An 18,434-nucleotide genomic window follows, 5' to 3' on the forward strand; every position below is an offset into this window, starting at 1 on the left:
CATACTACAGGAGATGGCCAGAGACTTCAGACATACTACAGGAGAAGATCATAGACTTCAGACATAGTACAGGAGATGGTCAGAGACTGCAGACATAGTACATGAGATGGTCAGAGACTGCGGACATACTACAGTAGATGACCAGAGGCTGCGCACATAGTACAGGAGATGACCAGAGACTGCGGACATAGTACAGGAGATGGTCAGAGACTTCAGACATACTGCAGGAGATGGTCAGAGACTTCAGACATACTACAGGAGATGGTCAGAGACTTCAGACATACTACAGGAGAAGATCATAGACTTCAAACATAGTACAGGAGATGGTCAGAGACTGCAAACATACTACAGGAGATGGTCAGAGACTTCAGACATAGTACATGAGATGGTCAGAGACTTCAGACATACTACAGGAGAAGATCATAGACTTCAAACATAGTACAGGAGATGGTCAGAGACTTCAGACATACTATAGGAAATGGTCAGAGACTTCAGTAATAATATAGGAAATGGTCAGAGACTTCAGACATACTATAGGAAATGGTCAGAGACTGCAGACATATTATGATGGACACTGTAAGTACCTAATGAGGCATGTACTCTATAGAATTGGCAGAGGAATGAAGTCTCTGCCTCCCTGTACTACTCCAAGAACATATTTTCTGAAGGCCGGCCATATATTATACACCTTTCTTATACAATGCTATAATCAGGCGGCCCTCCCACTACATAGCTGAAGGTAAATCGTAAGCAAATTGAACAAGAAAATAGTAAAACGTATAGCCAGCTTATGATGTGAGTTGAGAGCCCAGTCCCAGATCCACAGCACAGAGAATATATCATTTGTACTCATGATAGGACTATAAGAGACGTTGATACATGCAACCTTTTGTAGATAAAAAAACCCCACCTTTATTGATTCCATGATTGGCTCATAAAGATCCGGATATCCCGAGAATCGGAAGACCATGCAGTGGACGAGCTCCGCTAGCTGCTCCACACAACTGGCCGCTGAATTTGTGTTCTCATTAGAGAGGCTGGAAACCACCTGGGGGACGTGAGGGATGATCTGTGGGAGCAAGAGGGGTTGTAGAGGGGTTATAGAGGGGTTGTAGAGAGGTTGTAGAGGGGTTATAGAGGGGTTGTAGAGGGATTGTAGAGGGGTTGTAGAGGGATTGTAGAGAGGTTGTAGAGGGATTGTAGAGAGGTTGTAGAGAGGTTGTAGAGGGATTGTAGAGGGATTGTAGAGAGGTTGTAGAGGGATTGTAGAGAGGTTGTAGAGAGGTTGTAGAGCGATTGTAGAGAGGTTGTAGAGGGATTGTAGAGAGGTTGTAGAGGGATTGTAGAGAGGTTGTAGAGGGATTGTAGAGGGGTTGTAGAGAGGTTGTAGAGAGGTTGTAGAGGGATTGTAGAGCGATTGTAGAGAGGTTGTAGAGAGGTTGTAGAGGGATTGTAGAGGGGTTGTAGAGAGGTTGTAGAGGGGTTGTAGAGGGATTGTAGAGGGGTTGTAGAGAGGTTGTAGAGCGATTGTAGAGAGGTTGTAGAGGGATTGTAGAGGGATTGTAGATAGGTTGTAGAGGGATTGTAGAGAGGTTGTAGAGGGATTGTAGAGGGGTTGTAGAGAGGTTGTAGAGCGGTTGTAGAGGGGTTGTAGAGGGATTGTAGAGAGGTTGTAGAGGGATTGTAGAGAGGTTGTAGAGGGGTTGTAGAGAGGTTGTAGAGAGGTTGTAGAGGAATTGTAGAGAGGTTGTAGAGGGGTTGTAGAGGGATTGTAGAGAGGTTGTAGAGGGATTGTAGAGGGATTGTAGAGAGGTTGTAGAGGGATTGTAGAGGGATTGTAGAGAGGATGTAGAGGGGTTGTAGATGGATTGTAGAAGGATTGTAGAGGGATTGTAGAGGGATTGTAGAGGGGTTGTAGATGGATTGTAGAAGGATTGTAGAGAGGTTGTAGAGGGGTTATAGAGGGATTGTAGAGGGGTTGTAGAGGGATTGTAGAGAGGTTGTAGAGGGATTGTAGAGGGGTTGTAGATGGATTGTAGAAGGATTGTAGAGAGGTTGTAGAGGGGTTATAGAGGGATTGTAGAGGGGTTGTAGAAGGATTGTAGAGGGGTTGTAGAGGGATTGTAGAGAGGTTGTAGAGGGATTGTAGAGGGATTGTAGAGGGGTTGTAGAGGGATTGTAGAGAGGTTGTAGAGGGGTTGTAAAGAGGTTGTAGAGGGGTAGTAGAGAGGTTGTAAAGGGATTGTAGAGAGAGCACAGAATGGAAATCTTCACAAAGAGCAATGCTGCTGAACAGGGGCGGACTGACAACTCATGGGGCCACCGGGCAACCAGGCAATAGGGGATCATGGGGCCCCTGTGTCCTTGCCCACACTCAAAAAAGCCTATAAAAAAGGTACCAGGGGCATTTCATGGGGCCCCCTACTGACCCCGGGCCCTTTGCAGTGCCCAAGTCCTCGAATGGTCAGTCCTCCCCTGCTACTGAAACACACGAGGATAAAGGCTCCCTTCAAGTAAACTTCTATTCTCAATTATTCTCTGTTGGGGTCTATTAGTAAGAAATTGGCATAGCTGTTTATCTAGAGTAGGGGTCTCCAAACTTTCTAAACAAAGGGCCAGTTTAGTGTCCTTCAAACTTTAGGGGGGCAGGAATGTCGCCAGCAAGAGTACAAAATGTCCTGGTGTCAGTGTGAGCAAATAGTGTCCCCTCTTTGGTATTAGTGGGAGGAAAAGTGATCCATTATTGGTGTCAGTGGAAGGAATAGTCCCCCATCATTGGTATTAGTGGGAGGAAAAGTGATCCATTATTGGTGTCAGTGGAAGGAATAGTGCCTCATCGTAGGTGTCAGTGGGAGGAATAGTGCCACATCATTGGTGTCAGTGGGAGGAATAGCCCCTCATCCTTGGTGTCAGTGAAAGAAACAGTGCCCCATCGTTGGTGTCAGTGGGCGGAATAGTGCTCCATTGTTGGTGTCATTGGGAGATATGGTGCCCCGTTATTGGTGTCCCTGGGAGGAATAGTGCCCTGTCCGTGTTTGTGGGAGGAATACTGCCCATCATTGATGTTAGTAGGAGTAATACTACCCCATCCTTGGTGTCAGTGGAAAGAATAGCACTCTGTTGTTGGTGTCAGTGGAAGGTATAGTGCCCCATTGTTGGTGTCAGTGGAAGGAATAGCGCCTCATCGTTGGTATCAGTGGAAGGAATAGCGCCCCATCGTTGGTGTCAGTGGGAGGAATAGTGCTCCATTGTTGGTGTCAGTGGGAGATATGGTGCCCCATCATTGTTGTCCCTGGGAGGAATAGTGCCCTGTCGGTGTTCATGGGAGGAATACTGCCCATCATTGATGTCAGTAGGAGTAATACTGCCCCATCCTTGGTATCAGTGGAAGGAATACTGCCCCATCCTTGGATACACAGAATATAACTGGATATAACATTTATAGGTAAAGTTGATCCAGGGAATATCTGATTGCCTCTCGGGGGATCAGGAAGGATTTTTTTCCTCTGTAGGAGCAAATTGGATCATGCTTTGCTGGTTTTTTTGCCTTCCTCTGGATCAACTGTGGGTGTAGGATTATACCTTTTTTTTTTAATGGTTGAACTGGATGGACTTTTGTCTTTTTTCTACCAGACTAACTATGTAACTATGTAATCCTTGGTGACAGTGGAAGGAATAATGCCCTAACGTTGGTGTCAGTGGGAGATATGGTGCCCCATCATTGGTGTCCCTGGGAGGAATAGTGCCCTTTTGGTGTTCGTGGGAGGAATACTGCCCATCATTGATGTCAGTAGGAGTAATACTGCCCTATCCTTGGTGTCAGTGGAAGGAATAACACTTCATCATTGGTGTTAGTGGAAGGAAGCGTGTCCCATCATTGGTATTAGTGAGAGGAATAGTGCCCCATCGTTGGTGTCAGTAGAAGGATTAGCGTCCCATCATTGGTGTCAATATAAGGATTAGCGCTCCATCGTTGGTGTCAGTGGAAGGATTAGCACCCCATCGTTGGTGTCAGTGGAAGGATTAGTGCCCCATCATTGGTGTCAGTAGAAAGATTAGCGCCTGATCGTTGGTGCCAGTGGAAAGATTAGTGCCCCGTAGTTGGTGTCAGTAGAAGGATTAGCGCCCCATCACTGGTGTCAGTGGAAGGATTAGCACCCCATCGTTGGTGTCAGTGGGAGCAATAGTGCACCATCGTTGGTGTCATTGGGAAGAATAGTGCCCCATCGTTGGTATCAATGGGAGGAATAGTGCCCCATCATTGGTATCAGTGGGAGAATAGTGCCCCATCATTGGTATTAGTGGGAGGAATAGTGCCCCATCATTGGTGTCAGTGGGGGGAATAGTGCCCCATCATTGGTATTAATGGGAGGAATAGTGCCCCATCATTGGTATCAGTGGGAGGAATAGTGCCCCATCATTGGTGTCAGTGGGGGGAATAGTGCCCCATCATTGATATCAGTGGGAGGAATAGTGCCCCATCATTGGTATCAGCGGGAGGAATAGTGCCCCATCATTGGTATCAGTGGGAGGAATAGTCCCCCATCATTGGTATCAGTGGGAGGAATAGTGCTCCATCATTGGTATCAGAGGGAGGAATAGTGCCCCATCATTGGTATCAGTGGGAGGAATAGTGCCCCATCATTGGTATCAGAGGAAGGAATAGTGCCCCATCATTGGTATCAGTGGGGGGAATAGTGCCCCATCATTGGTATCAGAGGAAGGAATAGTGCCCCATCATTGGTGTCAGTGGAATAAATATCACCAGGTTGTCAGTGTCAGTAGCAGAAACTATGCCACATTGTTGCTGACACAGGGGGAATAGTGCCCCAAGGCCCAGATAAAAGCAAGCAAAGAGCCACATCTGGCCCCAGGGCCGCAGTTTGGAGACCACTAAACTAGTAATCTTGCTTGTACATCCATTCTGGAGAAAAAAAAACAAATATTCTTTAGGCTATTTTCTCATCTGAAGGAATTTTCTTTTTAATATGGACAGTAGTAAAATATTACAATCTGTCCACTAGATGGAGCTGAGAATCATAGGAAATACATAGGTCTAGGTAACAAGAGATACAATGTAACAGTTCTAGAGCAAGCTGGTTACATTTATTTGCCAATTCCCTCTGGAATCGTTACATTGTCGCTCTCATTACAATGGTGTATCTATTTCCTATACTCCTCAGCTCCATTTTGTGGTCAGGTTGTAATATTTTACTACTGCCCATAAGAAAAAGAACATTTGTAAAGAAAAGAAAATAGTTTAAATAATCCTTTTTTTTTTTAAATCAAATTCACACAAACAAATGTATATTCAGATTTCCTGGATTATGGGCTACAGATTTTTCTTTCTATAACGTTTTGCCATGAATTTAGAGCTAAAGCTGAACTGGGCAAGCAGCTAAATACACACATTAAATACATATATGGGAAGATTATTTTTTTACCAGCTAATTTTCTTTATGTCCAACCAGTCCTAAGATTTACACAGTTCTGCTACACAGCACGGCCAGGGGGGTGGTACCATTTTCTCTGTTACGTTAAAGCCAAATTGAGCTTTAGATGTAAACGAAATGCATTCCAGGTGCATCAAAACAAAAATGCGTTTAGTGTTTTAGAGTTCATTTTCTGTAGGATGCAGCCACAGCCTGAGTAGTATAGCCTGCTCCCTGCCAGGATATTGCACAAAAGGACCCTTGTTCTCTGTGTGGAAGCAGTGGTCTCTCTGCAGAAGTCCGACGTGACTCCCCCCCTGTTCATTCAGAGTTAGACTCTCTAATCAGAGGGTATAATGAGCTTTGCTGGCTGCATATGGGTCTGGCTCAGCAAGGAGGGCATGTCAGACCTCTACTCAGTGGTGTCCCGAGGCAGGTGCGGGGGGTGCGGTCCGCACCGGGTGACCCCGACAGCATGGGGTGACACCGGACCCGCTCCACAAAAAGGTGAGTTCTAAAGCAAGCCGACGATCCCCGCAGGATGTCTTTCTTTACAACTTACCTTTTCTTGGAGTGGGTCCGGTGTCACCCCGTATAGGTTGCATGCCGACGATCCTGCGGGGATCATCGTCTTTCTTTACAACTTACCTTTTCTTGGAACGGGTCCGGTGTCACCCCGTATAGGTTGCATGCCGGCGATCCTGCGGGGATCGTCGTCTTTCTTTACAACTTACCTTTTCTTGGAGCGGATCCGGTGTCACCCCGTATAGGTTTCATGCCGACGATCCTGCGGGGATCATCGTCTTTCTTTACAACTTACCTTTTCTTGGAACGGGTCCGGTGTCACCCCGTATAGGTTGCATGCCGGCGATCCTGCGGGGATCGTCGTCTTTCTTTACAACTTACCTTTTCTTGGAGCGGATCCGGTGTCACCCCGTATAGGTTTCATGCCGACGATCCTGCGGGGATCATCATCTTTCTTTACAACTTACCTTTTCTTGGAGCGGGTCCGGTGTCACCCCGTATAGGTTGCATGCCGACGATCCTGCAGGGATCAACGTCTTTCTTTACAACTTACCTTTTCTTGGAGCGGTCCAGTGTCACCCCGTATAGGCTGCATGCCGACGATCCTGCGGGGATCGTCCGGATGCAACCTATACAGGGTGACACCAGACCTGCTCCAAGAAAAGGTAAGTTGTAAAGAAAGCCGACGATCCCCGCAGGATGGATCGGATCTGCGGACTGAGCATAATGGATCGGAGTCCGATCCATTATGCTCAATCTGCAGATCCAATCCATTTTGCTGGGATCGTCGGAGGGGGTGTCACCAAGTGTTACCGCTCCGGGTGACACCAACACTAGGGACGCCTCTGCCTTTACTTCCACACAGAGAGCAAGGGTCCTTTCCTGCAGCATGCTGACAGGAGATAGGCTTTACTACTCAGGCTGTGGCTGATTTCTAAAGAAAACCAACTGTAAGACTTTGAACCCATTTTATTTTGTTGGACCTGGAACCAGCTGATTCAGACTGAAAACTTCATTGGGCTTTATGGACTGTAGAAGGAATAAAGTCATGTCTTCTTTGGATCCCCAACCTGCTGATTGGTCAGTGAAGGAGCAGCAGGAGATTAGTAAGGTCACCTCTCTCCTCCTACCAGCAGGTTCCTAGTCTGCACATTGGTTTGCAGCATCCCTCTCCCAGGCTGAGTGCAGTTGTGCTTTACAATCTTACCAGGTGGAATGCTTCAGGGGAGTGTTGATAGCTCAGTAACATATATCGAAGGACAGAGAGCGCTCCCTCTCGGACCACAGGGTACAGCAGCTTGGAGAATACCTGGAAACAGACCCATGTAACATACATGTTAGGAAACCAGTGGGACTTCTAACGTTCCTTGGGGGAGGGCTTACTGGAAGTACCTACTTCTGTATCGCTGGGTTCTCATTGGGTAAATAGTGTCTTGGACCCCTTGGCCATATTGAATAGGTTCCTTTTGTTAGTGAGTGTTGATAAAGAAAAATATTAATTTTGTATTTTACTAATGATTATGGATGAGCTAATCTAACAAACTGCCATGTGATAGCAGGCCAGTGGCCCAATCAGCTCCGGCGGTGGGATTCCTGCATGTGACAAAGGGTTGGGATCAGGGGCGGACTGACAACTCATGGGGCCCCTGGGCAATAGGGGATCATGGGGCCCTTGTGTCCTTGCCCAAACTCAAAAAAGCCTATGAAAAAGGTACCAGGGGCATCTCATGGGGCCCCCTACTGACCCCGGGCCCTTGGGCAGTGCCCGAGTTTCCAAATGGTCAGTCTGCCCCTGGTTGGGATCCTGATAACATCACTCATCCCAATGTCAATGGCATTGTCCAGATGTGGCCAGGTAGTCATAGTAGGTCAAATGATGACAATTTCCTTTGGCTCATCCTTAGCTCATGCTTCTTTATAATTAGTCAGTCATATACAGATCGAAATTCGGCCAGTTCAGCAGGGACTGGATGAATTTCAATCCATGTTTGGGGACAGTGGTTGTACACAGGGCTGCAGTTAGAAACCATGGGGCCCCATACAGCCAACCTGACAGGGCCCCCTCAAATAAACACTTTGCTTCAGGTATGAATGAACACAGGGAGTGATCAGTACCGATCACTAATTGTGTTCATTCAGGAAAGGAAGAGGCTGGTAAATGTGGCATATTTACTGGACCCTTCCCCCCACTCTCCTTCATGAAGGATCCTATTGTGTGCTTGCAGCTGGCAGTGGGAAGGAGAGGAGGAAAGCCGGCAGCACTGTGGGGGTATGGAGGGTACACAGGGGGTCCTGGGTAGTAGAGGGAAATGTATAGTGCACAGGGAGGCTGAACAGTATGGAGTGTGGGGGAAGGGGCAATTACTGGAACTGATCCCCTGCATGGCTCTCTCTGCAGCAGCTAAAAGCCAGCGGGAGGGAGAGGAGAAGAAGTCAGGTTTCAGTAATTGCCCCCTCCCCCATACTACTGTACCGATCACCCTCCCTGCCCACATCCAAACCACCCTGCTGCCTGGGCCCCCCTGCTGGCCTGAGCCCCATACAGGAGGACCAGTGGTACCCCCTTATCCACAGCCCTGGTTGTCAATCTACCAATGGACTTCTGTACAACAAGCCTGTTGGATAAATGTCATTCGATCAGTGCTGCTGGCTATAGCAGGCAGTGCTGATCTGTGTATTCTGATGACAGGGAAGTCTCCCCACTGTCAGAACACAATAACTCAGCAGGAGGATTCCCCCATCCACATGGAATGTGTGGATGGGGACATCGGGTCAGTTTTTTTTCTGTTCAATGCTTCCAGAGGGTCTCTGCTGTCATAAAATATGTAATGTTGAAGTGTGTTTTTTTAAGTAAAAAATGTACCTTTTAGGATTCGTGCGCAACATGAAAGGAACTGGTTATGGCAGTGAAAGGGGTAAAGTGTTGCTCTGACCAAACTGACCTTTTGTATTTTGGCGAGAGAGACTTCCGTAAGTATACTAAACTTCTTCACTGCTGCCAGTCCCTTTAAGAGGGCAATAATCCACTTGTCAATGTTCTTTCCTAAAGGCCAGGACACCCAGTCAATCATCCTGTAAACAGAGGACATATGTTAGAGAGCAACTAAAAATGAACTTCAATTGGACAATATGACTCTAGGCACTGTGGAACAATTCATCCTCAAGGTTCAAATTAGAAGTGCTGAAGTCAAACAAGTAATTTTCAAAGCAGTTCAGCTCCTCCTGCTTCCCTCCTCTCATCTGAGACTCAGCAGCTCAGCTCCCCCTGCTCCCCTCCTCTCATCTGAGACTCAGCCGCTCAGCTCCTCCTGCTTCCCTCCACTCATCTGAGACTCAGCAGCTCAGCTCCCCCTGCTCCCCTCCTCTCATCTGAGACTCAGCAGCTCAGCTCCCCCTGCTCCCCTCCTCTCATCTGAGACTCAGCAGCTCAGCTCCCCCCGCTCCCCTCCTCTCATCTGAGACTCAGCAACTCAGCTCCTCCTCCTGCTCCCCTCCTCTCATTTACAGCTCAGCTCCCCCTGTTCCCTTCCTCTCATCTGAGACTCAGCAGCTCAGCTCCTCTTGCTCCCCTCCTCTCATCTACAGCTCAGCTCCCTCTGCTCCCATCCTCTCATCTAAAAATCAGCAGGTCAGCTCCCCTTGCTCCCCTCCTCTCATCTGAAACTCAGCAGCTCAGCTCCCCCTGCTCCCCTACTCTCATCTGAAACTCAGCAGCTCAGCTCCCCCTGCTCCCCTCCTCTCATCTGAAAATCAGCAGCTCAGCTCCCCTTGCTCCCCTCCTCTCATCTGAAACTCAGCAGCTCAGCTCCCCCTGCTTTCCTCCTCTCATCTGAGACTCAGCAGCTCAGCTCCCCCTTTTCCCTTCCCCTCCTCTTGTCTGCAGCTCAGCTCCCCATGCTCCCCTCCTCTTGTCTGAGACTCAGCAGCTCAGCTCCCCCTGCTCCCCTCCTCTCATCTGAGACTCAGCAGCTCAGATACTCCTGCTCCCCTCCTCTCATCTGAGACACAGCAGCTCAGCGCCTCCTGCTCCCCTCCTCTCATCTGAGATTCAGCAGCTCAGCTCCTCCTGCACCCTACTCTCATCTACAGCTCAGCTCCCCCTGCACCCCTACTCTCATCTACAGCTCAGCTCCCCCTGCACCCCTACTCTCATCTACAGCTCAGCTCCCCCTACACCCCTACTCTCATCTACAGCTCAGCTCCAACCACACCCCTACTCTCATCTACAGCTCAGCTCCCCCTGCACCCCTCCTCTCATCTGAGACGCAGCAGCTCTGCTCCTCCTCCTGCTCCCCTCCTCTCATCTTCAGCTCAGCTCCCCCTGCACTCCTCCTCTCATCTGAGACTTAGCAGCTCAGCTTCTTCTGTTCCCCTCCTTTCAGTAACTCAGTAGCTCATCTCATCTCTCCCTGCTCCCCCTCCCAGTAGTGACTCGCAGCTCAGCTTCCCTTGCCCCCCCCAGTAGGGGCTCAACAACTAAGCCCCCCCCAACAGCTTAGTTCCCCCCTTCTCCCCCCCCCTTCCCCGCAGTGAGTTAACAACTCAGTTCTGCCTGTTCCCCCTCCCCCTGTAGTGACTCAACAGCTGAGCTACATAGTTACATAGTTAGTCTGGCTGAAAAAAGCCAAAAGTCCATCCAGTTCAACCATTAAAAAAAAATAGTTATAATCCTACACCCACAGTTGATCCAGAGGAAAGAAAAAAACCCAGCAAAGCATGATCCAATTTGCTCCTGCAGGGGAAAAAATTCCTTCCTGATCCCCCGAGAGGCAATTGGATATTCCCTGGATCAACTTTACCTATAAATGTTATATCCAGTTATATTCTGTGTATCTAAGAAAGAATCCAGGACTTTCCTACAGCAATCCACTGAACTGGCCAGAACCAACTCTTGAGGGAGACTATTCCACATTTTCACAGCTCTCACTGTGAAGAAACCTTTCCGTGTTTGGAGATTACATTTATTTTCCTCCAGAAGTAAAGAGTGCCCCCCTTGTCCTCTGTGATGACCTCAGGGTGAATAACTCTACACCGAGTTCACTATATGAACCACTGATGTATTTATACATGGAGATCATATCCCCCTTATGTATTATACATGGAGATCATATCCCCCTTATGTATTATACATGGAGATCATATCCCCCCTTATGTATTATACATGGAGATCATATCCCCCCTTATGTATTACACATGGAGTTCATATCCCCCCCTTATGTATTATACATGGAGATCATATCCCCCTTATGTATTATACATGGAGATCATATCCCCCCTTATGTATTACACATGGAGTTCATATCCCCCCCTTATGTATTATACATGGAGATTATATCCCCCCTTATGTATTATACATGGAGATCATATCCCCCTTATGTATTATACGTGGACATCATATCCCCCCCGTATGTAGTACACATGGAGATCATATCCCCCCTTATGTATTATACATGGGGATCATATCCCCCCTTATGTATTATACATGGAGATCATATCCCCCTTATGTATTATACATGGAGATCATATCCCCCCTTATGTATTATACATGGTGATCATATCCCCCCCTTATGTATTATACATGGAGATCATATCCCCCCTTATGTATTGTACATGGAGATCATATCCCCCCTTATGTTTTATACATGGAGATCATATCCTCCCTTATGTATTATACATGGAGATCATATCCCCCCTTATGTATTATACATGGTGATCATATCCCCCTTATGTATTATACATGGAGATCATATCCCCCCTTATGTATTATACATGGGGATCATATCCCCCCTTATGTATTATACATGGAGATCATATCCCCCTTATGTATTATACATGGAGATCATATCCCCCCCTTATGTATTATACATGGAGATCATATCCCCCCTTATGTATTATACATGGAGATCATATCCCCCCTTATGTATTATACATGGAGATCATATCCCCCCTTATGTATTATACATGGTGATCATATCCCCCCCTTATGTATTATACATGGAGATCATATCCCCCCTTATGTATTATACATGAGATCATATCCCCCCTTATGTATTATACATGGTGATCATATCCCCCCTTATGTATTATACGTGGAGATCATATCCCCCCTTATGTATTATACGTGGAGATCATATCCCCCCTTATGTATTATACATGGAGATCATATCCCCCCTTATGTATTATACATGGAGATCATATCCCCCCTTATGTATTATACATGGAGATCATATCCCCCTTATGTATTATACATGGTGATCATATCCCCCCTTATGTATTATACATGGAGATCATATCCCCCCTTATGTATTATACATGGTGATCATATCCCCCCCTTATGTATTATACATGGAGATCATATCCCCCCCTTATGTATTATGCATGGAGATCATATCCCCCCTTATGTATTATACATGAAGATCATATCCCCCCTTATGTATTATACATGGAGATCATATCCCCCCTTATGTATTGTACATGGAGATCATATCCCCCTTATGTATTATACATGGAGATCATATCCCCCCTTATGTATTATACATGGAGATCATATCCCCCCTTATGTATTATACATGGAGATCATATCCCCCTTATGTATTATACATGGAGATCATATCCCCCCTTATGTATTATACATGGAGATCATATCCCCCCTTATGTATTATACATGGAGATCATATCCCCCCTTATGTATTATACAAGGAGATCATATCCCCCCTTAATTTCCTCTTCTCAAGAGAGAATACATTCAGTTCCTCTAATCTTTCCTCATAGCTGAGCTCCTCTATGCCTCTTATCAGTTTGGTTGCCCTTCTCTGCACTTTCTCCAGTTCCCCAATGTTCTTTTTGTGAATTGGTGCCCAAAACTGAACTGCATATTCCAGATGAGGTCTTACTAATGATTTGTACCGGGGTAATATGATATCTCTCTCTGGAGTCTATACCTCTTTTAATACGAGAGGATTTTGCTCACTTTAGAACCCGCAGCTTGATTGCATGCCATTAGTAAGCTTGTGATCTACCAGAACCCCCAGATCCTTCTCCACCATTGACCCCCCCAGTTGTACCCCCCTAGTATGTATGATGCATGCATATTCTTAGCCCCCAAATGCAGAACCTTACATGTATCAACATTAAACCTCATTTGCCACATAGTTGCCCAATTACACAGAGCACATTGAGGTCGGTTTGTAAGTTGGAGACATCCTGTAAGGACGTTATTCCACGGCACAGCTTGGTGTCATCTGCAAAGACTGAAATGGGATTTATAATCTCAGACCCTATATGGTTTATAAATATATTACAAAGTAAGGGTCCCAACACTGAACCCTGGGGTACACCACTGACACCCCTAGACCATTCAGAGTATGAATCATTAACAACTACTCTCTGAATACCATCTTTTAGCCAGTTTTCTATCCATTTACATACAGATTTTTCCAAGCCTGTAGACTTTACCTTACACATTAGCATATCCACCCCTACCCCTCTGTCCAAGTATACCACGTCCACCGCCACCCCTCTGTCCAAGTATACCACGTCCACCGCCACCCCTCTGTCCAAGAATACCACGTCCACCGCCACCCCTCTGTCCAAGTATACCATGTCCACCGCCACCCCTCTGTCCAAGTATACCACGTCCACCGCCACTCCTCTGTCCAAGTATACCACGCCCACCGCCACCCCTCTGTCCAAGTATACCATGTCCTCCGCACCCCTCTGTCCAAGTATTCCACGTCCACCGCCACCCCTCTGTCCAAGTATACCATGTCCTCCGCACCCCTCTGTCCAAGTATACCACGTCCACCGCCACTCCTCTGTCCAAGTATACCACGTCCACCGCCACTCCTCTGTCCAAGTATACCACGTCCACCACCACCCCTCTGTCCAAGTATACCACGTCCACCGCCACTCCTCTGTCCAAGGTTTTGCTCACCCTCTCATAAAAGGAAATCAGATTTGTTTGACAACTTCTGTCTTTCATGAATCCATGCTGTCTGTTGCTTAAAATATTTTTTTCCAGCTAGAACTCATCTATGAGGTATTTTATTAAACTCTCCAGTATCTTCCCAACTATAGAAGTTACACTAACAGGTCTATAATTACTTGGTAAAGATTTTGATGCCTTTTTAAATATTGACACCACATTGGCCTTACACCAATCCAGTGGTACTATGCCAGTCATTAAAGAGTCCCTAAAAATGAGAAACAATGGCTTTGAAATGACAGAGCTCAATTCTTTAAGGCCCCGTGGGTGTGTGCCATCCGGTCCAGATGCTTCATTCACCTTTATACTGTCTACATATTTTTGGATCATATCAATTGTGAGCCAATGTGGATCATCTGGAGCTGTGTCAATACCATGCCCATTATGGACAAGAGCTCCCCCATGCTCCTTTGTATACACAGAGCTGAAGAAGGTATTTAATACATTTGCCTTCTCTTTGTCCCCAGTCCCCCACTCTAGATTATTCTGTAAAGGGCCTACATGCTCAGACCGGACCTTTTTACTATTAATATATTTGAAAATTTTTTTGGGGTTTGTCCTGCTATCCTTTGCAATCTGTCGTTCATTTTCAATTTTTGCGACCTTTATTTCCTTTTTGCATATTCTGTTATATTCATTGTAATGTTTAAACGATGATAGCGTTCCTTCATTTTTATATTTAATAAAAGCTCTTTTCTTATTATCTATAGCTTTTTTAACTTTGGCTGTAAGCCACATAGGTTTGATTTTTAGCATTTTAAACTTGTTGCCCATGGGAATTCATTGTGCAGTGTGTTCACATACAATCTTTCTGAAGAACTCCCATTTCTGTGTTGTGTTCATCGATGCCAATATTCCCCCCCAGTCTACATCTTGGAGAGCAGTCTACGTCTTGGAAAATTAGCGCTCTTGAAATTGATCGTTCTTATTTGTCCCGTATGTGCTCGCTGTTTACAGCTAACAATAAATGAAATCATATTATGGTCACTGCTACCCAGATGTTCTTTTATACGGACATTCGCAATAAGCTCTGCATGGTTTGAGATTACCAGGTCCAGCAGAGCATCATTCCTAGTTGGGGCCTCCATGAATTGTACCATAAAATTGTCCTGTAGTAGGTTTAAAAATGTTTGCCCTTTAACTGTTCCTGCAGTACCATTACTCCAGTCAATTTCCAGGTAGTTAAAATCCCCCATTATTATCACTGTCCCAGCCCTTGCAGCCCTTTCCATCTTTGCAAGGAGCTGAGTTTCCACCTCATTAACACATTAACGCCTATAACAAACTCCAATTATTACCTTTGTAGTATGCCCCCCCCCCCCCATGTGCAGTTCCACCCATAATACTTCAGCCTCATCACACTCTCCATCAATTAGGTCCTCTTTCACACTCGCTCTGGGATCACTTCTCACATAGAGGCAGACACCACCACCTTTCCTATTCCCCCCCCCCCCCCGTCTCTCCGAAAGAGAACATAGCCAGGAATATTAATGGCCCAGTCATGTGAAGAATGAAGCCAAGATTCAACAATACCAATTAAATCATAGCTCTCTTCATGCACCAAACCTTCCAACTCCCCTATTTTGCTTGGCAGGCTTCTGGCATTGGTGAACAAACACTTTAATTCATTGACACCTTGTGCACACGTATTTTTGCATATTTTTTATTTTCATACAAATGGTACCAATTCCACTGGTTGTTTGTGACATGGGAACCTTCTTATCATCTGCCATAGCCTTCCCCCCATCTTTCCCCATTCCACCCCCCAATAAGTACTGACCCCTGTCTGATCTGTCTACCCCGTTATAATCTAATTCTCCCTCCCCCTCAATTCTAGTTTAAACACTCCTCCAGCCTCCCCATAAACCTCTCCCCAAGCACAGCAGACCCCCTTCCATTTAGGTGCAGACCATCTCGAGCATATAGGTTGCACCCCAATGAAAAGTCAGCCCAGTGCTCTAGAAACCCTAATCCTTCCCTCTTACACCAGGTCTTGAGCCATGCATTGAGTTCTCTAATCTTCCCCTGTCTCTCCTGAGTTGCGCATGGCACAGGTAATATTTCAGAGAATATTACCTTAGAGGTTCTTCCCTTCAACTTTCAGCCTAGTTCCTTAAATTGATTCTTAAGGATCCTCCACCTTCCATGTATCCTGTTATTGGTTCCAACATGGAACAAGACAGCTGGGTCGTGCCCAGCCCCTCCCAGTAATTTATCAACCCAGTCCACCACATGCCGAACCCTGGCACCAGGGAGACAGCCAACCATTCGGTTGAGGCGATCCTGGTGACAAATTATTCTATCAGTCCTTCTGATTATAGAATCCCCTACTACCACCAACTGTCTGGGCCTTCCTTCAGTACCCTCACCACACCTCCCAGATGGTCTGTCCTCCCGGCTGTTAGGGATAGCAGTGACATCCAGGGCTGCCACCCCTGACCTTGCCACCCCCACATCTTCACCCAAATTGGCAAATCTGTTTGGGTGCTCAAACCCAGGGCCAGCCTTCCTTTTCTGTGAGATCCTACTACTCCCTCTCATTACAGTAACCCATCTTCCTACTTAATAATCCTGACTAGCCCCTCCGCCCTCCACATCAATCCCATTAGCTACCTGCTCAGAGGGCAGAAGACCCATTTTGATGTGGTCGGTTCTGCCCAGTGATGCAACTTGCTCCTCCAGATCTCTAACGCGAGTTTCCAGAAGGACAACCCGCTCACATCTGTCACAGCGGTATCCATCCTGGAGCTGTTGCTCCGTTGTTGCATATATGCGGCACGCTGTGCACTGCACAAAACCTTCCACCCTGCTAGCACTCATTATCCCAGTTACAATATTAACAGGAAATATCAGTTGTCACTTACAGGTTAGTAGACTCCTGTTATAATCTCCTGTTTTCCACTCTGGTTTTTAACTCCATTTATCAAATGTCCACTTGGTCAAAGGTCCGGCAAGCAAAATAAAGGCAAGCTCAAAATGAGCAAGCTCAGCATGAGCTCTACAACAAGTTATATATCTCCCTTGGCATCGGAGATGCTGCTCTCTCTTGGTTCTCATCCTACCTATCCCGACGCTCCTTCAGTGTCACCTACAATGGTGCCACCTCCCCCTCCCTCCCCCTCTCTGTTGGGGTCCCCCAAGGCTCTGTCCTTGGACCCCTTCTCTTCTCCATCTACACCTCCTCCCTGGGCAAACTCATACAATCTCACGGCTTCAACTATCACCTCTATGCTGACGACACCCAAATCTACCTCTCCACCCCTCACCTCACCCCCACTATCTCCGCCCGCATCACTCACCTCCTAAATGACATCTCAGACTGGATGTCGCTACATTTCCTCAAGATTAACCTCTCCAAAACCGAGCTTCTCGTCTTTCCCCCTGCCCACACCCCCCCCCCCCATCCTATCCATCATCACCAACAACTCCACTATCACTTCCGCCCCGCAAGCCAAAGTCCTTGGCGTCATTCTTGACGCGAACCTCTCCCTCCAACCGCATGTCAAATCACTCACAAACACATGCAGGCTCCATCTTCGCAACATTGCCAAGATCCGCTCCTTCCTCACCCCAGACACCACCAAACTTCTAGTACACTCCCTCATCATCTCACGCCTTGACTACTGCAACTCCCTCCTCACTGGCCTACCCAAGTGCAGGCTCTCCCCGCTCCAGACCATCCTGAACTCAGCTGCCAGACTCATCCACCTCACCACCCGCTCCACCTCTGCCACCCCCCTCTGCCTCTCCCTCCACTGGCTCCCGATTGCCCAACGCATCAAATTTAAACTCCTTACCCTGACCTACAAAGCCGTTCACAACACTGCCCCTGACTACCTCACCAATCTGATCACCAGGTACCACCCTACCCGTACCCTTCGCTCCTCACAGGACCTCCTTCTATCCTGCTCCCTGGTCTCCTCCTCCCATGCACGACTGCAGGACTTCTCCAGGTCCTCCCCCATCCTCTGGAACTCACTGCCCCAATCCATCAGACTGTCGCCTTCTCTATTCACATTCAGGCGCTCCCTCAAAACCCATCTCTTCAGGGAAGCCTACCCCACCCTCACCTAACAGCCATCCTCCCTCATTCCTCCTACCACTTCATCCCCCCCAGCCACTTCCTACTGTACCTTTACCCCCTCCCTCCTAGATTGTAAGCTCGTAAGAGTAGGGCCCTCTTACCCCTCGTACGCTGTCTGTCTTTGTTGTACTGTGCCATGTATTGTCCCCCCCTATTGTACAGCGCTGAGCAAACCCTTTGGCGCTATATAAACTCGTAGTAATAATAATAATAATAATAATAATAATATAGGACCTGTACAGGGGCGGACTGACCATTTGGAAACTCAGGCACTGCCCGAGGGCCCGGGGTCAGTAGGGGGCCCCCATGAGATGCCCCTGGTACCTTTTTCATAGGCTTATTTCAGTTTGGGCAAGGACACAGGGGCCCCATGATCCTCTATTGCATGGGGGTCAAATGAGTTTACAGT

General features: G+C 47.1%; 1 protein-coding gene across 1 annotated transcript in view; it reads right to left on the reverse strand.

The window, feature by feature from the left end:
* USP35 (ubiquitin specific peptidase 35) overlaps positions 1-18,434 on the reverse strand; it is a 75,759-nt gene that overhangs the window by 36,455 nt on the left and 20,870 nt on the right. The window contains exons 4-6 of the mRNA XM_089691505.1: positions 8,900-9,029; positions 7,165-7,266; positions 911-1,069 (exon numbers count right to left, since the gene is read on the reverse strand). Coding sequence (XP_089547631.1) covers positions 911-1,069; positions 7,165-7,266; positions 8,900-9,029 — 391 coding nt within the window. The remainder of the gene's footprint in view (positions 1-910; positions 1,070-7,164; positions 7,267-8,899; positions 9,030-18,434) is intronic.

Source organism: Staurois parvus, unplaced genomic scaffold (genome assembly GCF_062004578.1).
Source record: "Staurois parvus isolate SC_StPar_1 unplaced genomic scaffold, SC_StPar_1.0 ptg000563l, whole genome shotgun sequence".
Classification (NCBI taxonomy): domain Eukaryota; kingdom Metazoa; phylum Chordata; class Amphibia; order Anura; family Ranidae; genus Staurois; species Staurois parvus.